At 45.9% G+C, this 25187-nt stretch overlaps 2 protein-coding genes, 1 long non-coding RNA gene and 2 other non-coding genes across 5 annotated transcripts in view; 3 read left to right on the top strand and 2 right to left on the bottom strand.

Moving 5' to 3' along the window:
• Nucleotides 1-1835: 1835 nt before the first annotated feature.
• The window catches only part of TPST1 (tyrosylprotein sulfotransferase 1), a 150107-nt gene continuing 126755 nt past the window's right edge, over nucleotides 1836-25187 (bottom strand). The window contains exon 6 of the mRNA XM_065731849.1: nucleotides 1836-1845. The gene's annotated coding sequence lies outside the window, so the exon portion shown is untranslated. The remainder of the gene's footprint in view (nucleotides 1846-25187) is intronic.
• The window catches only part of LOC136045758 (uncharacterized), a 152821-nt gene continuing 129707 nt past the window's right edge, over nucleotides 2074-25187 (top strand). Inside the window, exons 1-2 of the long non-coding RNA XR_010621927.1 lie at nucleotides 2074-2607; nucleotides 3359-3408. This is a non-coding gene — a long non-coding RNA (uncharacterized LOC136045758). The remainder of the gene's footprint in view (nucleotides 2608-3358; nucleotides 3409-25187) is intronic.
• LOC136045999 (small nucleolar RNA SNORD49) lies at nucleotides 2375-2449 on the top strand. Its single transcript, XR_010621944.1, has one exon. It is a non-coding gene; the product is annotated as a small nucleolar RNA SNORD49 (small nucleolar RNA).
• On the top strand, nucleotides 3212-3285 carry LOC136046003 (small nucleolar RNA SNORD65). The gene has a single exon (XR_010621948.1). It is a non-coding gene; the product is annotated as a small nucleolar RNA SNORD65 (small nucleolar RNA).
• LRRC75A (leucine rich repeat containing 75A) overlaps nucleotides 12858-25187 on the bottom strand; it is a 47537-nt gene continuing 35207 nt past the window's right edge. Inside the window, exon 4 of the mRNA XM_065731850.1 lies at nucleotides 12858-15254. Within this exon, the coding sequence (XP_065587922.1) occupies nucleotides 14693-15254 (562 nt within the window). The 3' untranslated portion in view covers nucleotides 12858-14692. The remainder of the gene's footprint in view (nucleotides 15255-25187) is intronic.

The following is a 25187-nucleotide window of genomic DNA, read 5'->3' as shown; positions in this document are numbered from 1 at the left end:
GTTTTGTTTTATTTGTGTTTTTTGCTTGGTTGGTTTTCTGCTAAGTTGGAGTAGGTTTGAAGTTTCACAAAAGTAGAAAATCTGCAGTTAACTTTTCTTACTGCTTTATTAAGGGTAAGCAGCAAGTCAAATGAGGAGTGAAGTGAAAGGTACAGTGATGAGAAATGTAAGCCAGGGACTGTGTGGGCTTCACGTCTTCTTTCCTTGTTTTGTGACACCTTGCAGTTTATATTTAAGTACTGAATATATAAATATGGCTCATAAAAAAAAAAAAGTGCTGTTGAGAGTAAACGACTGCAATGTCTGATAGCTGTAATAATTCATTTCAGTGTGTGCTTTCATTAATTTCCCTCCCACAGCTTTAAAATCACACCTTACCCATTCCTTGGGACCCGGATGAAACTCTTTTAACCAGTCTCTTTTTCCCAGTACACCTTTGCGTTGTGGTACTGCTTTGACTCTGTTATGACCTTGCCTTTTCCTGAAAGGAGCAGGTAGGTATCAACCGTGTGTTGGGACTTTCTGTGGTGGTGTGAATCCTTGAGTGTGCTGGAGGCTGCAGCCTGCTCTTCATGTTGCTGTAACTACTGTGTTTCCAGGTAAATATCCATCACTTGAGCCTGGTGAGGGGTGGGCTGCTGGCGTGGAAGGTGGAATGGGAGCAGAGGCATAGCTGATCTGGTGGGTGTATGGATGAGAAAAGCGATGTAGGCAGTGGCTGGCATCCAAGGAAGAGCCATTAGCACCAAGTCTGACTTCCATGTAATCATAAATACACTTTAGAAATGTATCTGTGTTTGGAAGGGAGGGTTGTGTGGTTCTGACAGCACAGGATCCCAGCTGCAGGAAAACAGAAGTTTGCCACTGAAGGGTCTTACTGAGAGTTGGTTTTTCCCCCTTCTCCTTTTTCCCATTTTTTCCTTTTTCTCTATTTTTTCCTCCTTCCCCCCCCCCCCTTTTTTCTTTTTTTTTTTGGTAATCATCCTTCTTCCTTTTCTAATAAGCATGTTTCCCTGGTTTTGTTTTTTTGATTTTGTATAAAGAAGCCTTTAAAGGTATTTGCTGGTACCATGAATGCTACTTCTGGTCTTCCTTAATTACCCAAACGTGGAGTTCTGTGTTTCGATAATTAAAAATGAGCACTGATCCCTCAGCAGTTGGCGCTTTTTACTTATCATAATTAACGTGAATCCAGGAGCTTGCATATAAGAGTTGCCTTCAAATCCTCTTTTTCCTCTTTGCGATCCGGGAGCCAGAACGGCTCCACCCAGCGGGAAATGGACGCCTTTCTCCCGCTGCCTCGCGGGAGCAGTGGTACGGCCCACGCACCTCTCGCGAGAACAGTGGTGCGGCGCTCCCCCCGACGCAGCGTGGTACATCCCGAGCCTTTATAACCGGCGGCCGGAGTCTCTCCCGCCCTTTTTCCTCGTGCGTCTGCTGGTGGTGCTTGGGTTTGTGGAGCGCTCTCGGTAGAACTGAGGCGAGGGTCTTACTGCCGGGCAGCGGTGGTGCACGCCGTTCCTCCTCGTCCCTAAAGAGCTATAGGCCCGACCACTCGGGGCGACATTTGAGGGGGATGAAGGAGAACGGGCCCCGCTCCTCCCGTCCTCTCAGGCCCTCAGGGAGGCGGACGGCGGTACCGGGCCCCACCAGGCGTGCGCGTGCGCCGCTGGAACGGCCCCGCGGCCCGACCTGAGGTGAGTGGGGCTGGGAGGCCTTGGAGGGGGGGAGGGGCGGTACGGAGCCTGACGAGCCCTCCTGTGCGTTTTTATTTTTTTAACTCAGCCCAGCCCCCTGCTTTCCCCCTTTTATCTGTGATATCTGGGACCGTTTTCGCGGTGTTCTGCGGAATTACGTTCGAAAAATGCAGCACACGTGGTCGGGCACGTGGGAAGTTAGCAAGTTTCATTAGCTGAAAAAAAAAAAAAAAAGCAATTGGAAAACGATGATTCATTATTAAAACACGGAATTGTATGCTCACTGCTGCCAATGAGAGTCTTCTGTTATAACAAATGTGCTTCTGTGGTTTTCCAGAATTACTGCTGAAGAGTACTCCTTCGGTGTGTCTTTGGTGTCTGTTCCCCAGCAGAACGATGCCCTGAAGCAAAGAGTAAGTTACTTTATTTTCTGCAGAGGCGTTAAGAAAATTCTAGGTCTTTCCTCATGTACTAGAGATGCAAATTAGCTAAGTGCAGGGCTGTTAATTGAAAATAACTTGTAATAATCATACCTTAATTAAGCAAATAAATCTTTTCAAAGCAAGTGGTATGTTCTGTTAACAGAACTAATGGTTTTGATCAACAAAGAGGAGAAGGTACCATCAGTTCAAGGTTGAACAGTTTCTCTGTGTAATCACCTATCAACGTTGTTGGCTGTTGGTGATGATACCCCAGAATAGGAAGTGCCGTCAGATGCGAGAACTGACGATAACTTTCTTATTTGTCTGAAATACAGCTACACACATCTGCACTTAAAGTTGTCTGGACCTTGTCTGCTAGAACTAATGGAGCAGTGTTTGTTTGCTCTGCAGAACGTGGGATTTCCAGATGATGTGATGTGATAAGGACTGGGAGCAGGTGGCTCTCTGGAGATGGCTGTAATGTGAAGGTAGGTGATGAACTTCATTGGACTGTGTAGATACTCATACCAGGAAGGTTCTGTTGAGATGAATGGGTCTTTCTGAGTCTCAGAAATACAGGAAGCATATTTTGTTGGGTTTTTCTTCATAGCTTGAATCGATCTACTTTCCTTCTTCTCTTACTCAAAATATAAAGCCCTCTGATTATCTTTTGGGATCCTTAAATAGGAGTATCACTTACAGGTCTCTGCTGTCACGTACTATTAGTTGTTGATGTCTGTTTTTGTTACAGCCCTTCACAAAGCCTTGGAACAGAAGTGAGATTGCAAGAGCAGGAGATTGTTCTGGGTGAGTTTTCATGTTCTGCTTTTAGTTCCTTGTGATGCTTTGGGCTTCAGTCTCATAAACATTGTGTGCTTGAGAGCATTTTCATGAGCTGTCTTTTTGTTCCTGTATATTCTTAACTCTAAAAGAAGGATTAATGAAACTAGGACAAAACAGAGCTTCATTGGGCTGAAATACCGAGGGTAAACATATAGGAGCTGCTGTCTTCTGCGCTGTAGTTTAGTTTACAGCAATATAGAACAAAGTTGCTACTTAATTTAGAAATGAATCAATTTATCTGAGGATGTCATGTGATGAAATCAACCAAAACTCGCTGGAATTACCGTCAGATTGACTGGTGGTGAGCAGAGGTTTTTCTGATGATATCACTGACATTAACAAAATGGTGAACAGTGAATGTTGGGTGGTTGACTTACTCCTGCTGTTGGATTACAGGTGGTGATGCTGACAACAGTTTGAGGAAGAAGGAACCCAATGGAAGATGGGTGTGAGCTTGGTGACTGAGCTTTGTGAACTGCCTATTTTTCTGTGCATAGACTTGAATTTTATACAGTGTTTCCTCTGTTTTGATACACATTAAAATTCTGAAGAAAAAAAAATCACATCTTCAGTCGGTTTTTGTCACTCATTGTGTAAAAAAATGACACTTTATTACCCAGGGCATTTTTGACAGACAATGCAGGCTTGTATGATTTGCTGCAGTATGATACAGTAGATGGATACGTGGTACAGTGTAATTTCTGCAGATGATGTAAACAGGTTTTAGTTGTGTAAGCATTCTGTCTGGTGTTAGTTAGTTTAAACAGTTTAGACCAGTAATACTAAGACCCCTATTGTAACTGTTATAGGGATTAGGCCCTAATACCCCTATGGGAAGAAAAGCAAATGTTCAAGCTGGGACAAATGCAGCTGTTCTTGTAGCTTGTTCAGGCTTGAAACTTGGCCTCAAATCTGACAGAAACACTGCAAAAACTATTTCTGCTGCAACAGCATTTATTCTAGCTACTTTTACAGTTTTGTCTAAGTAGTGGTCCAGATACAAAGTGATCTCCAGATTGGGAGAAAGGGGAAAAGAGATCCTCTGTAATGACAGCTCTTTTTTTGTAGCTGATAAGGAGTGAAAAAGGCAAAGTTGCTGAGGACTTTGCCCACTTGGTGTCACCAAGTGAAAGGTTTTAATGTTCTTTATAGAGTATGCTTTTTGAAAGAAGGTAATGATTTCTAAGAAATGAATTGCATGTGAACACACGCTTTTGCTGTGGGAATAGGAATCTAAAGCTTTTAGATCAGCTGTACAACTCTGAGTGGAATATATATTGATATTGCTTTTGAAAGGGATGATACTTTCATCCTGTGTGAAGTTTTTAGGGTGTGTGCCAGGAAGCAAAGCTGACCAAGCAGATGGAAGTTATATGAATACTGATACTTCCACTGTAGTAATTAAATTGATCAAGAAGTTGGGAGTGACCTAAAAGCCCTTCACAGTTCACTTAGCAAAGTTGAATAAAGCTAACTGTGTAGCCATGCATTAGTATGGCTCTGTCACCACTGTGTCACTACACGTTCCATACCAGCAGAGTTCGTATGTTGTGGTATGAAACGTGGAATTCTTGAGGTATCTGATGCTGTAAAGGCAGTTTTTAATCACAGGAAAACAGGTTAAAACATTTTTTCAGAGAAACATACAAAAATAACTGAGTGCTGATGCTGTAGTGCAGGTGAATCAGCCTGGCTTCTTCCTGAGGGCCTCAGAGTGATACAGGGTTTTACATAAACATTCAACCTGGGTAATGGAGCACGCAGAGCTCATTGGGATCTGATCAGTTTTTTCTGATCTGAAGGCAGTATGAAAAACAGGTTGCCCCAGTGTCTGAGAGCTGAAGTACATTCAGTTCCCTGATTCCCTATTTCCACCTCATTTTAAGAGCTTTTGTATTACAACTCCTTGACAGGAGTTAAAAATGGTTTAAGGTGTTTCAGAAGGAGCTCATGGAGTCTGATTTTATCCTAACTGAGGTTCTGTACACCACCAACGATGGCAGTGAGTGTGGCCATGCTTCCTGCAAGTGGGAACAAAGAGCTTTTGCTCAGTGAGCTGTTTAATCGGCTCAGGGTAGGTTTGCTGTGATTTACCTCTGTCGTGGTTCCTTCCAGCATCAGAATTATCGTGTTAAAACAGAGAACTTGTCTGGGGAATACTTCTGTAAACAGGAAACAACTCATTTAGGTTTATGGAGGCTACAAGTTGGTGGTGCCTATTGCAGTTAACTATTGAGTTTCATTCTGGTATTGTTTATTGTTTTCATAACAGCAAAGTTCCTCGGCGGGGATCCCCTGATGGGCTGGAAATGAATGGAATGCTATTCCTGTTTGAATATGGTGCCTCATTACCTAAGCAGGTGTCCTGAACGTAACGTACCACTATGATCCTAAGTGCAATCCCATCTGATGGTAGAGTTTATCTTACAGTGCTCGGAAGGGAGGAGAAATATCATTCTGTCCTGCTCCAATTTGGAATGCATCAACCTTTCAGTGTGAATAAGCAACAGAAGAAAAATCTCGTTTTCAAAACACAATTTTTATTTCATTAAGGTTGAAGAGAGCACTTGGTGGGAGTCCTTGGCACGTAACAACAGCCAGAACCATCAGTAGTTCTGCAGTAGATGAAAGGATTGAAGCACTGCTGTGAAGCTACAAATGGCTGAGCTCCAGTTCATAGCAGAAAGGGAAATGCTGCTGTGCTGAAATTCGTCTGGGAGAAAGCATCGTGCTGACACGTGGTGCTGTGATCTGCACAAACGTGCTGTGGCTGCTGACCTGATGTGGAGCAGCTGCTCTAATAAACTTCTTATTCCTGTTCACATCTTTCCTGCTGCGCTGAGGTGGTGCCAAGGATGCCAACTCTGAAATGCCCTTCGTGATGTGAATGACTGCTTTGTGACACGTAGACTTGAATCGGTCTCCTCCTGACCTAGGGCACTAAATGAGACACGGTGGGGCTGACCTGCAGTCTCAGAGCAGGGAATTTGTCACCTGGCTGTCGTCTGGAAGTGGTGCAATGCTCGAGATGGGAGAATGAGTTTCAGTAACAAGCATTAAATGTGCATTGTGCAAATGGTTTGCAAATGCCACTGTAGGTGCATTGGTTTCACTCCTCGTTCTTTCCAGTGCTTTATGAGGAAGATGTGGGATGAGAAAGCAGGCATGGTGTGCTGAGTGCCTTCAGGAGAGAAGTGAGGGTAAGGAGATGGCTGCCTTTCCAGCAAGGTCATAAACTGCAAGCTTCACATCTCATATCATTAATTTCAGGAATTAGCTAAAGCCAGTATGAATGCCGTGCTCCTGCATGGCTTGGTGGCTCTGCTTTGCTTGCATTACTTCTAGCTGGCTGTATCCACCTGACAAGAAGGGAGGAAGCAGTGTGCTGTGTTTCAGAGTGAAGGTGGTTTCAGACTGTGAAGCACTTCACTCTTTATCTCTTGGAGGTAGATAGAGGAGCAGTTAGTTTTTAAACTCTTCTTCATCATTTTAAGTTGGAGGAGGAGAAGGCAAGGTGCTGTGAGAAGAATTGCTGTTTTCTAGCAAGAAATGACTAAAATGACATTAGTGTCATGCAAGGAAAACTTAGAGGTTTGTTTACTTCCAACTGCTGCATTAGCAAATGCTTTGCAACGATTCCTCAGCTGCCACAGACTCTGAGCTACTTGGAGTGGAGGGTAAGGGCTCCAAATACCAATCCTTGGCCTTCCTCACCCTTATCCAGAGCTCGGCTCGAGGTCAGGCCAGGCAGGGCTCTGCCCACCTGGTGGGGATGAGGGTGTCCCCGCTCACTGCAGGGGGCTTGGACCATACAGCCTTGAAAGGTCCCTTCCTGCTCGGACCACTCTGTGAACCTTCATGGCACCTGATTGTCTTTTAAGGAGCTAACAGATGGAGTTTGATTTAGAGCATGCAAAAATAATATGTTTAGAAAGAGTGAGCTCCTGAGCTCTCATTGAGGAAGGCTGAGAAGACCAGGGTGCAGCCAGGTGCATCTCAGTGGTGAATGTTGAGCTGCAGCTCAGCTGAAACCAATAAACACCTCTCAGCCCAACACCTGCCCCTGGAGCTGAGAAACCTGGGCCAAATACGAGGGAGTAAATAATTCATACTGGGGAGATGGCATTCGAAATCCCTGCAGTTTCAATCAACTTGAAATGCTATTCACTGCAACGATTTAGAAGGTTTTTTGTGTGTGTGTGTCAGGCACTTGTTCAATTTTACCATTGGTTAGATTTCTCATAATCAAGTTTTCATCTGCTGTGGCTTGTAAACTAATTGTATAGCTACTCTCTATATGAAGGAAATCCCAGCTCTGCCTCTGGCTTTTTGGTGAGCACCCTTTGTTTTTTTTTGTCACCTTCTGGACGTTTGAATGACCTCCTCACTTCTGCTCCCCCAGGTCCCTTAGGAGGACACAGTGCTCAGGTTTGGCTGTCTTTGTTTTTCTTGTATTGTGTATGTGTGATCACTGCACTTGTGTTGGCTGTAATTATTTGAGCATTAGAAGAGGTTTGATGTTGAGTAGCACGTTCAGAGCTGAGCTTCCAAACCAAGGGGCCAAGTCTGACCTTATCACTCATGGAATTTTTCTGAGCAGCTTAGATTTTATTAATTACTCTCTGGGTCATGACACCAGTGCTACGGAACGCTTCCTATAGTCATTAGGTTAGCAGAGCACTTATTGGATAGCAGAAACAATACTGGTGTTCAGGTGACTTGCTCAACAGTAGTTTAATGTGGCCCACAGTGACAGCAAATGAAATGTTTCACATCTCTTGGGCCTCCTTCAGATAACCTCAAGATGATCTGCCAGCATTCCTGTGAAACTGTGTCATCTCTGTACTACAGAGGAAGAATGTGGGGATCAGAGTGAAGGGGAAGGGCTCGGTGAGGTGTTGCTAACACACTTTGCTCAAGTATGTTAACTCAAGTATTTACTACTTTCAGCTGTAGCAGTAAATGAATAAAATCTTTATGCTGAGCCCTCCTCGGGAGGGGAAATGCACAGGGAACCTGCTGTGAAGATGATGAGAATTGTCTCAAAGATACAAGCCCGGAGCTAAGAGATGCCACGGTGATTTCAGAAAATAATGGGAAGTCTCTGAACCAAAGGTGGATTTAATGTGCGTGCAGTCACCTCGCTAAGCCAGCCTGTGTGCTTCTGCAGGAGCATCTCTGCAGGGCTGCTCTGTGTTTGCAGGAGGTGGTACAGAGCCTGTGTGTGTCAGTGCTGCTGTTTGGCAACCCAGACCACATCAAGGAAAAGGGTTTCAAAGCCATCACCTTTAAGTTTCAAAAAGGTCTTTAGAGATCACAGCAGTGCTGTGTCACTGTGCCAGCAGCTGCAGGTGAAGAAAAAGCTGGCTTTGGGGGCAGAGAGTGGAAGAAAGTGCCCACAGTTACACTGTTCCTAGGGGAGTACCTGCCCTCCCCTTGGCACATCCAGGTGCATTTCTATGAGGAGTGAGCAGTGGGGGTCAGTTCACAGAGGGCATTATTGCAGAACTGCAAATACAATTTCATCCTGCAGCCAATTACTCACAAGGACAGCAGGTAGCTACGAGGGGTGGCACAACCTGAGCTGGAGATTGGAAAACCTTATTAAACATGCAAACCTCATGAAAAACCTCATTAAAAGCCACGAGGTTTGCAGCAGGGCCTGAGCTCTGTGCTGGCACAGCTGTGCTCATTGGGACCTCAGGAGAAGCTGTGCCCCTCCTCCTCATTTTAAACACCTGCCTCCAGTTAACACTCCTCAGAAGCAGCAGCTTGGGCACAAGGCAGCATTTTTCCTTCTTTCTTAAACAGAATACAGTGCTCTCTCTCTACATATATATATAAAAGTATAACATTTATTATCTAATTTCCTCTGCTGGGTGCAGGATCCAGATGGGCAGTGCTGGTGGCTTTGGGATTGAGGTGAAGAAGCAGCACAGGTCACACTTGGCAGAGGAGAGAGAGTTGGTGCCCATCTCTGTTACAAAGAGGAAGTGCAGGTAGGAAAAATGGTGACTTCTCAGAGAAGGTAGTGTCTAATTCCACCCTTCGGGTTTTCGTAGTGGTGAAGGAGGGAGGAGGAGGTACCAATGGGCTGTGGCTGGTGTGTGGAATTGAAGGAGCTCCTTGTGAAGGGCTGCTCAGGGTTTGGAAGGTTTGGTGGGCTGGGAGGGGAGGGGAAATGGTGCTGGTGAGCTGGAAGGGCGCATGGGTTAAAATACAACGTTCTTGATCAGGATCTGTTGTGATAGGATAAGGGGAAATGGTTTCCAACTAACAGAAGGGAGGCTGAGATTGGATATAAGGAAGCATTGTCAGGAGTGGGACCAGGTGGCCTTTGGACTTCCCTTTCAACTCATACCTTTCTAAGAGAAGGTAATAGAGACTTCTACGCTGAAATATACAAAATGTCCAACGTTCTGTTGTTCCTGTGTGGGTCTGCTTCAGAAATACCCTTCAGAAACACTGGGACGTCATTTCCTATTTTAGTGGGCATGGTGGGGGTGGGTGGATGGTCAGCCTTGATGATCTTAGTGGTCTTTTCCAACCTTAATGGCTCTGTGACTTGGGTGGAGCAGTACTGTGTGCTCAGCAGCCAGGTGGGTGATTCTGGAGGTGTATGCACCTGAGATCTGTCTGCAAAATGTACTTGGTATGCAAACAGAGCTCAAATTAAAGCTGCCATTCCACTGGGCACGTGGATAGTGCTCAGTGCATAGTGCAGGGAACACAGCTTGTGCCTTCCACTGTTCCCTCAGAAGGGAGCACAGTTGGAAACGTGATGCACTCTATGATGGCAGCAGATCAGACCTCAAAGTAGTGCTCATGCTTTGCTGAATGTTGCAATGCTGTAAGCTGTTTTTCTTGGCTGAGCACCCCCTGATTTTATAGTAATTTTTGCATGTTGTCTGGACAGTGCATACCAGCTGGTTGGACTGAGATGTGTTTGCAAAGCCCCTCTTGCTCTTTTTCCACCTCGAGCAAAAACCTGAACATAACTGGCAGGTCTCTGTGGCAAATGGACATGGGCAAAGGGCACAGTGTGGAATGGAAAGGTAAAGTTTTGTATGTTAGCCCTCAGCTCTATGAGAAGCTGTTTTCAGCCCATGTGCTTGAGGGGAGCTCCAAGCTTGCAGGGTAGCACAGTTTCCCCCACAGTGCTTGGGAAAACTACTCACCCTGTGCATTTGTAGCTTAACAAACAGCTGTGTGCAGAGGAGGAGGTTAAACAGCAAAAAAAGGCAGGGGAAAAAAAGGTGAAGTTCTGTTAGGAAGCTACATGTGAATGCAGCTGTAAAGTGGAGCCCTTTTATTTTGTGTGGTTTTTTTTTTGTCTGTACTGCTTTTCACAGGGTTCAATAGGAGTTTGGGATGAGCTGGATTAGCACGTGCCTGAGCATGGTGCTCAGATCAATTCTTTGCTGCTGCCTTGTTTCTTTTGTATAAGAATTGTAGGTGTTGCCGAGAGGAGAGGTGGCTGCGAAAGAGGGGAAGTGGGGCTCATTCCCGTGGTGATGCACCTGGATTTGTTTCCCAGTCTTATTACAGCCCATATCCCTCCCTTTATCTTGTAGCATTCCATATAACCAGACTAAGTCACTGTATGTGTTCCAGATGTATTTATACAGAGGTGCTGTGTTACGATGCTCTGAGGTCTCAGTGTAACTCTGATTTCCACTAACAGTGCACTGAGGGATGCAGCATGCAACAGAGCTATAAAGAGCCATGCTGGCAACCCATTACTCAGCCAAATCCACCAAATACAGCTTAGAAAAGGCTTCCTGGGGCTGCTATGTAGACTCCACTGGTTTATTTGCCTCTCCTGGCATGGAGAGGACCAGGAACCAACGGGTGCTTCTCTCTGGGCTTTTGTAGCAATGTGGATTTTGACTGAGGACCCCACGGGGCACCTCCCTGGGGTGGATGGAGCCCTGCAGGAGGCTGCTGGTGAGTAACAAAAGCAGTTTATGTTTGTTGCAAAGCAGAACTGTTTAATAACTTCCAGCAGAGATGGCTTCGCTCAGCAGACATGAAATAATGAGAGACCTGGAGATGTGTCTGTTTTGTTACTGAGGATTCCTGTAAGGAGCAGAATACCTTTTCCTAGCGTGCTGGGAGGTGGTTTCTGAGTCTTGGTGCAGGAAAAGCAACCCCAGTCCTGATGTGCTTCACATGCTTTTAGCCCTCGTAGGGCAGGCTGTGACCTTAGTCTGCCAAAGGCAATTGCTGTTTTCCATCTGGGCACTGTGTCTCATGAGCTGCTGCAAGACCCAGGGTTGTTCTGAGCTTTGGCTCAGAAAGGGCTGAGGCCCCTCTGGCTTTGCTGCTCAATGCTTTGTGTATCACTCAGGTAGCCCTTAAGGAATGATACTTCATTACTTTTCCAGCTGCTGCTATATACGTTTTCCCCTATCTGCTGAGCCCCAGCAGCCTCTGTGCTACCTCCACAACCAGCACTGAACACACCACCGTGAGCTACCAATAAATAATGCAACAGATTCCCCTCACCAGTGCTTTTTCTCCTGCTAATAAGGAGAATAATGTCAGACCCCAGGCAGCATTGGCATTTCAGCTGCAATCTTTGGCATAACCTCCTCTGGGAGCTGATGTTCCTCGTGATAACCATGGTATCAGTGTAGGTTTTGTTATGGCCCAACTGCAGCCCCCAAAATCCCAAACTGTAGAATAGAATCATAGAATCTCCTGAGTTGGATGGGACCTGTAGGGATCACAGACTCCAACTCCTGATTCCAGGTGGGACCACCTGAAAATGAGATCAAAAATCAGTGCTTTCCATTGGCTCGCTCTGCAGGTAGCTCACCACACATGTGCCATGTGTAGGAACCTTGCTCAGTCCCTGAAGAAGCATGTTTCGTGCTCCCAAGCACTGTATTTTCCTGCTAATACATATGCACCTCCTCCTGTATGCTCTTAAGGCCACAAAGTACCAATATAAGCAAAAAACAGCCCATACTCACCACCTCCTCTGCTTTAATTCCTATTGCATTTCTCCCCAGTGTGCTCAGAAGGAAATAAAAGAAATGCATTGCAAACTGCTTTTCACTGAGACAAAGAGCAGGGCTGCAGCAGGGAGCTCCTTTTGCAAATGCCAACAAACCCCCTTTGCTCAGCTCAGTGCATCGCACTGGAGAGGTTATAAGTTTGTTAGTTTTCATCGTTCTGTGAGTACTGCTAATAAGGTCATTCAGTCTCTGTGGTGATAGCAGCTGGAGGTGAGACAGTGCTGGTTAATGGGATGTAGGGGTTTTGCTTTTTTGAGGGCACGAGCAGGTGAGCTCAGAAGCATCTTCCTCCTCCAGTGCTGAAAAGAAATATCAGTGCCCAAATGCAAAATCAATCCCAGTGAGCCAACTTGGAATGGATTTGTTGGTGCTGTCCTGCTGTGACACTGCTTCCACCCCATTGTCGCCTTTGATGACCAAAGCCCCTTTTTCCCTTTCCCATGCTGTGGCTCTGGGCGAGCCCTGGGCATCTCCTCTGCAAGCTGCTGAGCAGCAGCAGTGCTTTGAGCCAAAGCATTGTTGAGCTTTGGTGTTTTATCCTCTTTCCCACACACCACCTCTGCAGACCCCCCACCTGCCCCATGGTCCCAGCTCCCCCACTGATCTAATCTCTTTAATTGATTAATCACCCTTACTGCTGAAGGCATGCATGTCCCTCCTGTAGATGAGCTTCCTCTGTGCCTGGGCAGATCTGTGTGGTGCTGCTGGGGGTAACTAACCAAGCCCAGCACTGAGTTCTTATGGATGTAATGATTTTAAGGTACACGTTCTCACCCCATCTTGATGGCAAATGAGCTCAATCAGCATTAATATTCTAATTTTCATCTCTCAAATCCTTATTTTAGGGCTGTTTAAGAGCTTCTAGCCAGAACAACTCGGAAAGCACTGTGTATGGCTTTGCAGGCTAGATCAGAGATGCTGGGCAGCAGCTGTACAGAGGAGATCTTAATGTTTTATTAAACAGTGGCATTTATTTTGATTACAGATAGCTCCTTTATTTCAAACAACAGTTGATTCACCGCAAAGTATTTTTCATGCCAGTTGAAAGAGTGAGCATTAGAAAACAAACAAACAAAAGGCTTAGATACATGCAAATCATACAGAACTTTGCTAAATGTATTAAAACGAGTAGCAGAGCTTCTTCTAAGTTACATACTTGCAGGAGAAACAACTGTTAGCATGAACCCCCCCTGCACAAGGCGTGCAGCTTCCTGGTGCAGTGATGTGAAATGAGGGACAATAGAGAAGTCTGAGTGCTTACAGTGCTGCTTGCACTCAGAAAAGCAAAGCCAGAGCTCACTGCTCCCAGGTGCAAGGTGATGCTGCAAAGCTGTGCAGGGGAAGGGCTGTGGGCAGGGGCAGGTGAGCTTCCTCTTGGCAAGGGGAGGTCTGTTTGGTCCATGGAGTGTAAGGGAGGGAAAGTGTTTCCCATTCTCCTGCCCTCCCTTGGGCTTAGAATCACAGAATCCTTCAGGTTGGAAAGACCTGTAAGATCATCTAGTCCAACCATCAACCCATCGAATCACATGAAATTCTGGCTTAGAAACCAAAGTGTGCATTGCCATGCTCTGTTGTGAGCTGTTTTCCACACAGAAATAAGAATATTTATTAAAAAAAAAAAAAAGTAATAATTAAAACAAACCAAAACCAAGCCAAAAAACAAAACATCATTGTACAAACAAAGCACTTCTGGACCAGGGAGAAGGATGTGGCCAAGTGACCTGAAAGCCTTTGTGTGCTTGGGACCTTCAGCTGGCCATGTCCACCCAGCATGAATGGCAGTGATAGAGGGAAGAGCCCCAAGGTTTGTTCTTTTTCCTATGAACCTTCTTATTAACCATAAACTCAAAGGTATAAGCCTTCAGTATCGTGGTCTCCTTTGTCAGCAATGAGCCTGAGCTGAGCCCTGGTTCCAGACTGTGCACTTTGCTCCCCAGAACACACAGGGGGCCCTGGTGCAAGAATGGGAAGCCCTGGGGTCATCGCAGTAGCTCAGAAGGTGAGAAACTGGATTTTAGGGCTGGATGAGCACTGGGCAAGCAGCAGGGCCAGCCCAGGCTCAGTAAGGCTGGGGAGCAGCACCCAGGCAATGAGTGCACTGGCATCCAGCTCCATGCCAGCACAAGGAAAGCAAAGCTCTGCTGTGGGGCTGGGAGTAGGAACACCCTGATTGGAGTGGGTTCCCTTGGAGCGGGATCAGGCTTTGTGTTGATCTCACCAGGCACACTATTCAGTTCCTGAAGTTGGTATGGGAAAGGGTTGCAGCTCTGTGCAGTGTTTGTGAGCAAAGTCTGTCCATCACGTGCGGGTGACCAGCTGGGATCCCACTGGATCTGGTCACCTTCCTGCTCCTCTTTGTGCTTCTAAGGGCCTCATGTTCCAACACTTTGGCGATTTGTATTTGGAGAGGTTAAAAAGCATAGCACTACCGTTTAAAAACACCTTCTTGGCTTTTCATAGAATCATTTGAGTTGGAAGGGACCCTACGGGGTCAGCTAGTCCAACTCCCCTGCAATGAACAGGGAATGAGAGAGAAGTATACAACACCATCCTGCTTCTGTGTTAGGAGCGCAGCATCGATATTCATCACAGGGGAAGAAGGCAGTGTGCTCCCAGAGCATCCCACCACCTGTAGCCACCCATGCCAGGACCTGTGATGAGGAGACCTTGGGTTTGTCACCCAAATGTACCCAACGTAGAGCCAACGTCACGTCTGCGGTGTTGTGGTGCCTCGCTCCTCCACTGTCCTGCCCTCTGCTTTCCCCGATGGGGTTTCATCACAGTTTTCACCCCTCAGGTCCTCCTGGCTCTCAGCCAGGCCGTCCTGGTTCTCCAAATCGCTGACCTGCCCTTCACCAAACTCCAAAATGGTCGGCAAGTTGCCTTGCTTCGGGCACCTCCTCTTCAGGCTGACCAAGAAGGGCTGTGGCAAGGAGAAGATGTCCACGTTGTTCCCGAGGTCGATCCAGGTGACGCTGGGGAACTTCTTGGGGTCTTTCAGGGTTTCGGTGAGGTCCCGGAGGATGGCTTTGGTCAGCCGGTTGCCGTTGAGGGACAACGTGGTGAGGTGAGGAAGGCCACACAGTGCTGGCAGCAGCTGCAGCAGCATCTCATCCGTCAGCTCTGTGAAGCACAGCTCCACTGTGTCGATGTGCTCCGAGCTGTGCTGCAGGTACGACGTGACACGCTCCAGGTCCTTCAGTGTCAGTGGGATGCCTGATAAGTCCACCGTGTTGTCTTGGGGCTTCCCCATCAGCACAGCTTTCAGACTGAAGGGAAAGAGAGAGGTGTTAATATGAGGGAAATATCATCTTGAGTGTGACCACGTGGTGGTACAACCATGTGCCATAAGGCTGAGCCAGGATGGGCTCACGGAAGGCAGGTCTTGTGTGGCTCTATGACTGGGTGGCCGCATGGTGGATGAGGGAAAGGCTTTTGATGTAGTCTACCTGGGCCTTAGTAAAGCTTTTGACACTGTCTCCCACAGCACTCTCCTGGAGAAGCTGGCAGACCAGGGCTGAGACACATATGCTTTGGGAGATGTGCACCACGGCCAAATCCTTAAATAAATGAGAGCTCCCAATGGCCCTACAAGGACTCATTAGCCTGAGTTCAACTGGAGCTTCACAGGTCAGTTTATATCCCAAAGTGAATCAGAGAGCACATCTACAATCAGGACCTGTCAGAGGATGATGCTGTTTGAAGGTTTTTTTTGGCTGATGAATTATTCTGACTGAGTTAGGAGGAGGGAAGAGCCCTGTGCATGCTAATTGCTGCTGTCAGCTCTTTGCTCCTTAAGAGTGGTGTGCAGGTAGAGGCTTTGCTCCATGCAAGTGTGTCTGAAGGTGTTAGAGAAGGGACAGGGAGCACAGAAAGCCATTTGTGTTCAGGAAATACCTCAGAGGAAAGAGTTTTTTATTCATGGCTCCCTGATCCCTTTACAGGCTCACACGGACTGATGTGAGTTTTCTGTTCTCATAGTAAGGCACCTGCCTGTTGTGCTGGAAGCAAAATGACTGAATTTCACCTAAATGAGGCTGTGAAATGTGAATGGCTCCTTTAGGAAATCATTTTCCTCCTCTCTTCATGGCCCAGAAACTGCTCAGCTGCTGTGTGTGTGAGTGGAGGGATCAGGAGATACATTGCAGGCATTGCAGGGTGCACAGCAAGTCTTCCCAGGGAACACATGGATGGCACCAATCCAAATGACAGCTGCACAAATTAATTTCCCAGCCTTACAACACAGGATTGTGCAGCAGTTGGACAATTCTTTTTTCATTTAGCCATCGTTAAGATGAGTGTTTGACTATTTGTAGGTACTTAGGGGACTGGGATGTGACCATCCACCAGGACCTTGGACTGGCACCAGCTCCTGCAAGCTAGAAATAAGCAAAGCAAGGACTCAGTGCTGAAATCATGTTATTTATCTCTACCAGGAGGGTCTTCCCAAAGTCCTGCTGCTCTTGAAGCCAGACTTAAGCCATCTGGCTCTGTCCTGCTCTTGCCATGGCAGGGGTGAGCTTTAAGGTCTCTACCAACCCCACCTCTGAGACCTCAGTGGAAGCCATGGGACATTTGAGGAATGGCAGAAAGCTGGGCTGTCTGGAGGAACCATCACCTGCATCCATTTACCATGAGATAGCATGAGAAATGTCTTCTCTGTCAGTGGGAGGGTGCAATCTACAATGGGAGTTCCAAGAGCAGAATTTGGGAGGAAAGGGCTGTAATCCTGCAAGGTTGGCTGGGATGCAGAGTGATGGATGAGCCAAGAGCTGCTTGAGAAAAGCCAACACAGCTGGAGGCAGAAGGAATGCTATCTTCTGGGTGTGGAATCAAGAGCAAGGATACCAGAGAGCCATCACATGCTAGGGTTTGTGTGTTATACATTTAATGTGTGGTTTTGCTTCTCCAGCTTGGACAAAATCCAAGAGGGTTCTCCAGCTTATGTCTACTGGCTTTAGTGGACATAAAGTGAAACCTCAGGATGCAGTTCTGCTCCTGCCGGATCTCACACAGTAGGATTTTTTGGGTTAAAACCCAGCATCCCTATATGGGTTAAGCCAGTGAAAACCATAAGCACAGCTGGCTGCAATTCTCTGCCTTGCTTCAGCCATCCTGGCTGCCATCTGAGGAGCACAGCCCAACCTGATGGATGAGCCACCCTTGTCCTGTAAGCTGAGGGGCTGTGCTTCCCCACAAACAGAAGCCCCAGCCTGTAATCACCCTCAGCAGGCTCTGAGGCTTGCTCAGTGGCAGGCAAGACTGATTGGAAATGGTTTTTTTTCCCCTTTAGCACATCTTGGATCATTAAGTGTGAGCATGTGCCTCATAGTACAACCCATTGGGGTGAGGACACAGCAGGGATTTGGGCTGGGGAGGGGGAATGACTAACGAGAGCTGCTCTCACCATTCATCATTATCTGTGTGCTTCAGCTGTCAGTTTGCCCAGGGGAATATTATTTAATGCATGGCCATATGATTTCTATAGGTTTCATGTATTTTTAAAAGTGATTAATTTTGATGCAAGAGTGCAATTAGCGTGCTCCCATCTGGGCTCCTTATCCTCCAAATGAGCATGCATCTGCTACACCCTTTACAGTGAAGCAATTGGGAGAGGGGTGTGCTTTAGGTAAACATCTTTCCCAGCCTCAAAACCAAAAGAAAGGTTGGTCAATGAATTGATGCCAACCCCTCCACCTGCAGTGATGGTCCCACTCTGCTCTTCCATAGGGATGTGCTTGAAATCCCTGCTGGCGTTTTTGATTTTTTGGGTGGGCAATAGGGGGAAGTAAATGGATGAAATATTTTTTTAATAATAAATATATTAATTGCATCAATTTGTTGGCAGATACTTGAGCTGAAACAGCCAAACTGCTCTCATCTTGCAGCCTGGGAGCTCAAAGCTGGCTACACCAGGAGTTCACGTTGACTACAGTGAGTAATGTCCCTGTGAATAAGTGATAACCACTTAAATGCGTTGCAAATAATAAGTGATAACCACTTAAATGCGAGCATGCCAGTGCTGAGCTCTGCTTTATCCCACATAGAGCAATACTGCCTGCCTTTGTGTGACCTTGTCCCATTGATGTACGCCTACAATCCCTGCCACAATGTAGAAGGGAATTTCTCCCTAGGGATCTGTTTCCCTCAAGAGGGTGTTGATAGATCCCTCCCCAAGCCAACTGATTACCTTGCACCAACAACCTTTTCACCCCAGAGATTTGCAGCCTATAGGGAGGAAATCTCTGCAGCCCATTTTGTGGCAGCCCTGCACTGGGATTGCTAGCTGCCTTGTCGCTGCCTACGTTCCCTTTGTCCCTTGGGAAATGAGCAAACCAATCACAGACACGACAAATAAAAATAGCTCTGGATGCTGTGAACTGTCTCACAGCAATGAGCGGGGTATGATGGTAACAAACAGCTGTAAAAACTTTCATCCCTGCCATAAAGTTTGCCACAGAATGACCCCAAATCTCTATAGGAAGATCTTAGTGTTACTCAAATCCCTGAGAGTTACAGTGGAGGATCACTTACACCCACATAGTTTCATCCTCTTGCTTTACGGGGATATTCCATAGGGAAAGACACAGCTTTCTTCCCAGTTAGAAACTGTATATGGGGTTTTGACCCCTATGCTGATAGGGTTGGGCATAAAGCCATGCCCTGAAGCCTTGATAGTGCTTTGGCAGGATATGTTGCCCTACACAAAGCAGGATGCTGGTTCCTACCAAAAAAGCTTTATCTGAAAGCTGGTTTGCATGCAGCACTGAATCAGCTCAACAAATGTTCCCATGGGCAAGAATGTTGATGTTCAGATCAAAGAGAATTAGAAGAAAGGGCTTTCCTCATCATTTAAATTCATGACATTTCACTAAAGCACAGTACAACCAGGGGTGTACAATGCCAGTGCATCTTGCAGTAAAAGTGTAACTGGAGAACTGAGCCACTTCCTTGGAGGGCAAAGGAATCAAGAAATAAGAAGAGGCAGCCCCAGAGTGAAGAACTGCAGTAAGACACGGAGGTGATGTCACAAGTGAGAAAATTTTCAACATAAATGCCAGCAAAAATGACTGACCATAAGATGACATCAGCCTTGAAAAAATGCTTCACGTTTTGGGCACTTAAATTTTCCAACTTTTTCTCGTAATTCTAAGATCAAGTTGTCAGAACACCCAAAGCTACAACAGCATAATACCTCACTACACAAATACCTGTGGTCACACTGGGAACCTATGTCCCCCTAGAGGGATTTTTCAGGTTTTACAGAATAAGAAGTGTTGAGTTTTCCATGTGAATATTCAAAGTTTGTTTGCATGGAAAAAACACCAGCCTTGTGCATTCACAATGTCAAGAGTTGGACTTGATGGTCCTTAGGGGTCCTATCTAACTTGGGATGCTCTATGGCTCTACAAACTCTTTTTTTGTGAAAAGAAATCAAGCCTCAAAAAGTAAGGCTTATCTGATGTATCCACTTGTACTGGTGGTATCCAAGGTAAGTTCAGAACATCAAAGTTCCTGCTCTTGCTTTAACTGACAGGAGTTAAACGCTGGATTAGATCATAGAATCAGTGAGGTTGGAAAGACCACTATGGATTAAGTCTCACCCCACCATGCCCCCAACCACAGCCCTCAGTGCCACACTGCCACAGTTCTTAACACCTCCAGGGATGGGGACTCCTCACCTCCCTGGGCAACTGTGCCACTGCAGCATCACTCTTTGGAGAAGAAATTGTCCCTGATATCCAGCCTGAATATTCTGGAATTTGGAAAGATATTTTGGAAGCAAAGGGAAGGAATACAAACACATGCAGCAAACGAGTGTGCTCTGCAGGTAATGATGTTGATCAAAGGGTTACGTTCTTCAGACAGGACAGAACGAAGAAAAAACGTGCCTCATCTAAGCTAAACAAAGAAGAAAGTGATTGAGGTATACTATAAGTAAAATAAATAGAGAATATGAGGTTGGAGACAGGACGAAAAAAAAGAAGCATCCTCTGTCAGCACTCTTCAACTTTTTGCTGTGATGATTGGGTTCGTGCCTTGCTTATTGGGATTATGAAAAGTGCAGTGTGATGTCTGGCTTTCACAGCCTTTGCAAATGAATTGCCTGGAAAGATTTCACTCCTGTCCTTGGAGAAATCTGGGGTAAGGAGGATTTAAAAATATATAAATATAAAAATATGTAATTAGAACTCCTTTAAAGCTTACCAATAAACACTTAAGAAGTTCCTAAGTCTTTACTGCTAAGAGGGCAAGTACCAGTGGGGATTAGTTTGTTTGGCTTCTTCTTGCTCAGTGAATGTTTTGCTGAGGTTTGCAGTTCTCACACCGTAGTGTGCCAACATCCCTATTGTCAGCATCCTTCCCTGTTTATGAAATTACAGATCAGACCTCAGCTGAGCACTGTGAGATGTGGGGAGAGGTAGGGCACAACACCCAGCCTGCAGCTCTTCAGCTGTGGGCTTTACTCTTCATTTTACTCCTGACACATGACATCAAAATCATTTTCCATTTATGAAGCAGTTCTGGCTGCTAGGAACTATCTGTAGGAAAGTCATCACATGACAGCACTAAGATCTATTGCAGTGGCAGCACTGAAGACTGAACATCAGGTTATTTCTCTGCTCTGGCTCAGTAGTTTTCTTTAAGCATCTCTTTAAGAACACAGCTGGAGGGTATTCTACAATTTTCTCCCAGATTTCCTCTTGCAGCAAGATGCCCAGCTCTGCATGCAGCACACCTCCCCTGCGTGCCTGAGAGCAGGGCTGCTCCAGGAATAGCTCTGTTTTCCTTTCCAAATCCCACTGAATTTTCTTTGGCTCCTCACCAAGCTATGCAGGCCTGTTCATCTCCTATTGCAGACTCAAAACTCACTAAAGTGCATGGGATAGTTGATGGGAAGAGTCATTTCTAGGCATCCAAGGGCATCCCTTGCACCTAAAAGTGCTGTCAAGGGTCTCAGCTTCAACCATGGGGTGTTACTGCATGAGCTGTTGGCATCGTAGAATATTTTGAGTTGGAAGGGATCCATAAGGATCACCAGAAGGACCTTGACCAATAAATCCTTCCCATCATGGTGAGATAAGTCAAGCACCTCTGGCTTACATTTCCTTACGGAAGGTGGATATTGCCTCATGCCTATGTAACATCTCCGTGGACATATTACATTCTAAGAGCTCATGATAGAAATCATGAGAAAACATGAGAAAAAGTCATTTTTATCCATGGATGAGCACTGACCGTCTCTCCATCAACTCCTGCATCACTCGATGGAGAGCCATCCACTAGAGAGCAGTGTCACCCAGCCCATTGCACCTACAAGCCACACATCACATTTACAGCTGGCTCTAAACACACCTAAGCATCCTAATATTCAAAATAACGTGTGTATATGGAGGAAGAACCTGATATTTTGAGTGCAGTGTCTCCTTAGGAAAGGACAGCATTCAGATGAGGAGAACAAAAGAAGCAACAAGTCGTAGTTTGGGGCTAACATCTCCCCACATGCCTCTAATTCCACCCCAGAGCATATTTTTAGGAAAGGAAATAAAAGCAATATGTTCTTCATGTTGAACATTTTGGCTATTTGATATTTGGTCCCTTTCTAAGGCCAACAGAATCTCAGCTGTGTACTAGTGTAGAGCAGGAGGGAAAGGATGGGGGAATGAAGGTCAGAGGACTCTGTGAGCAGGGACCAGCTCATGCCCCATCATTCATGGGCACACGGGCTGCTGGAAGCATGAAGGCTGTGTTGGTTTTGGAAGCTGAGAATAAAAATATTGGCATATAGAGGGGAACCAGGCACACGGAACGAGTTACTTGAACTTAAAAGGGGAAGAAACACACCATGCTTTTATTTTTCAGTCTAAACTACATAAACCTGACTCTTCAACATCAGCCAAGCAGAAATCATGGCTCCATCACCCAGGAACCTAAGGAAAACCTGAGTCAAACTCCCAGAGCTCACACTCTGGCTGCTGGGGAAGCCATTGTGTTTGGGGGGATCTTTGGTGACCTTCAGGCACTACTAGGGGTACAGAGCAGTAATCTCTGGTGCAGGTGGGTGAGCTAGACCAAGCAAAAGCTTGGGATGGATCGAAATTGGATGGTTGGACTTGGTGGTCTTTGAGGTCTTTTCCAACCTTAATGGTGCCATGATGCTATGAAAAGAGCACCCACTGCTTCTCATGGCCACACCTTCAGAAAACCACTCTTCCCTGCACTGAGATCACTGCTGTGCCCATGGCACCACATCACCCTGATATTTAGCAAAAGAACCCAATTAAACCTCTAAAAGCAATGAGATCCTCAGAAAACGAAGTGCTGTTAGCCGAAGAAGCAACGTGACAAACATCTCCAGCAGGGATAATGAAGCAGAAGAACAGCTCTCATTTGCACATCGCACAGCCAGCTCCTCGTCATGGTCCAGAGCTGAGGTTGGATCTGAGTGGAAAGCAATCGTCCTCTATGCAAAACCACCATTTATGTGTTACACAAAGAAGGATTTCTCCCAACTTGTTTTTAATTTCCTGCCAAACAAAATCCTAAAAATAAGCATTTGGCATCCATCAAAACACTTTGCTGTAATTATAGCCCTATTTAACTCCTCGCAGAAAAATGTAAATATTTCACTGTTGGAGTACTCCTTTTCCTCTTCCCTCATTCTCCACAAAATGAAATATATTTATAACCTTCCTTCTGTGCTACTTCTTGCACTCAACAAACCTGCATTTTCCTATAGAGAAAAAGTGCTGGATTACTTCCAACAAACTCTACTCCAGCGTAATAAGAAACTGCAGCTGACGCCCCATTAATAACAGGCATTTGCAGGAAAGGCAATTTGCACCGGTGCCAATAGAAAACCAATCAAGAATTTAAAAGAAAACAACATGTTGGGTTTGTTGCTTCTGTAAATGACCTCCTGGAAGAGAATTTGACCAGAATACGAATTTGTTCAATTTTGCATTAAAGAAAACAATAGGAATATTTTCTTTTAAATTCTAGCACGGAGGAATAATAATAATTTTAAAAATAAAGCTGAAAAAGCTCTTGGAAAGGGAATTTTACAATTGAATGTATTAAAAAAATAATAAAAAGAATTCCATGTCCTGATTGGATTTACATGAGTAGTTCCCCAGAACAGAGAAGAGAGGCTGATGTGACCGGAAAAAAGACCTTTGCATTGGGTTTTAGTCCTCAGAGTCCAAAGGAAAGAGGCCACAGGAAGAGAAATCATCAGTAATTTGGTCATAAATGAACACTATCTGCTGCCTATGTTTTTAAAACAGTTCCAAAACAATGATTTGAAAGGAAGAGGGAAGGAGTAGAGAGGGTGGGAGAAAGGCAGGGATGGATGGATGGGAAAGCAGAAGTGGATGGTCCACATGCAGATGGAAGGGGCTGGTGCTAATTATCATCATCCTTTCCTGCCTGGGAAAGATTCAGCAAAAGCTCACAGGATAATAACATGTACAAAACTTAACAGGATTTCACTGGAGGTTGGATGTTCCCCTTTTTGCGGAGCCTATTTGTCCTTCTTGCTCCTTGACATGGGTTACATTCCACCAGTGCAAGGGGAAGGCAAACAGGGTTTATATTTGGAGCTGAGGAGGGAGAGAAGCTTCAGCTCAGCTCTTCCTGCCCAGTTTTCTCACCAGAAGCCAGCTCAAGAATCAAATAAATCCACTCTCCCAACTGCTCTTCCTGCAATTAGGGAGTGGTCAGCTGCTAAAGTGTATGCCTGGGGTTTCACTTCCCCTAAACTGTTTATTTTATTGGAGCACAGATCACATTTGGAAGAGTTTAAGCAGGCAGGGGTGCCCCATCACCTCTACTGTGCTGATGAGAGCTAGAGCACACACAGCAGCCCTGAGCTCGGCTCCCAGGGCTCTGCTCCTTGGGGGAGTTGATGTTTGCTTTTTAAAACAAGGGTAGTGAAGCACTGGAGGTCACCCAGAGAGTTGATGACCTGTCCCTGCAGACACCCACAGTCATGCTGGAGGGACTCTGAGCACTGACGGAGCTGTGGGTGTCCCTGTGTGTTGCAGGGAGTGGGATCTACCCCCTAAGAGTCCCTTCCAATTCAAACCATTTCAACTACTAAGGTTGGAAAAGACCTCCAAGATCATCTAGTCCAATCATCCACCCATCTCCATCACAACCATGGAATCTTTAAGGTTGGAAAGGAGCTGTGGACACCAGGACCTCTATGACAAGAAGCATTCTGACAAGAGTGACTTGCAGCCTAGCAAAGAGGAGGTAGGCAAATAGAGGAAGCCAAGGTAAATGCTCTTCACCCAGTCTTTGCCCTTGCTTATCCTCCTTTAGACAGAGTCTTTCCATGAGCCCAAGGAGCAGCCATTGCCATTTCTGGGGACAAAAAGCCAAATGGAAGGAAACAGGCAATGAGGAGCATGTTTAACCAAGCCCAAAGAAAACACGCTCTTCCAGCAGCACTTCATTTCTTTTGGCAGATCACTGCCCCACTAACGGTGGGGATTTCAGCCTTCATCTCCCTTAAGAAGATGAAAATAGAGCTAATATCAGCAGGGACATGGGCTGCCAAGAATTCCTTTCAGCTGGGCACAGCAGAGGAAACACGATACGCTGTTCCGTGCAGCAAAGCTCCCACAGCCCCTCCTGGGCTGCACATTGTGCTGGACAAGCAGGAAAACCACAAAAAACTTTCCCTAATTTTCCCTCGCTGGCTGTTCAACATCTTTGCTTTTCTGACAGGAGGCAGACCCTCCTATCAGCTCTATCAAAACTCTGAAAGCTTTTGGGAAGCTGAATGGGAGAGGGCAGTTCCCAACTGCAAATGTTTCCCCCATTTTTTTCTCCCCCTCTTTTCTGTACCTGTTGAGGACATTTCACATGTATGTGCTCTGAGCCAGATTTTGGAGCAAGGCTGGAGAGATCAGCACAAATCTTCCCAAGGTAACATACATAATATGTGTTCACATGACATAGACGTTCTACTTTCCAGCTTTCATGTTGATAAGCTGCATTTTAACACCCAGTGCCCCCAAAATGACCAAAAAGCTGATGAAATTGGGCTGCTCAGTGATGAGTTGGCACCATATTCAAAGGCTGAACAACACAGTTTGGCACTGAGGTGCTGGCAGTCCCCTTTTGGGATGCAGAAACCCAATCTACACAGGGCTGAGCACTGCTAGGACAGTGCGGACAACCCACAAGATGTG

The sequence above is a fragment of the Cyrtonyx montezumae genome, unplaced genomic scaffold, assembly GCF_038088225.1.
Source record: "Cyrtonyx montezumae isolate F1298 unplaced genomic scaffold, pur_monq_1.0 scaffold_15, whole genome shotgun sequence".
In the NCBI taxonomy this organism is placed as follows: domain Eukaryota; kingdom Metazoa; phylum Chordata; class Aves; order Galliformes; family Odontophoridae; genus Cyrtonyx; species Cyrtonyx montezumae.
The sequence above is the reverse complement of the archived record's forward strand: the minus strand, read 5'-3'. Positions and strand labels throughout refer to the sequence as shown.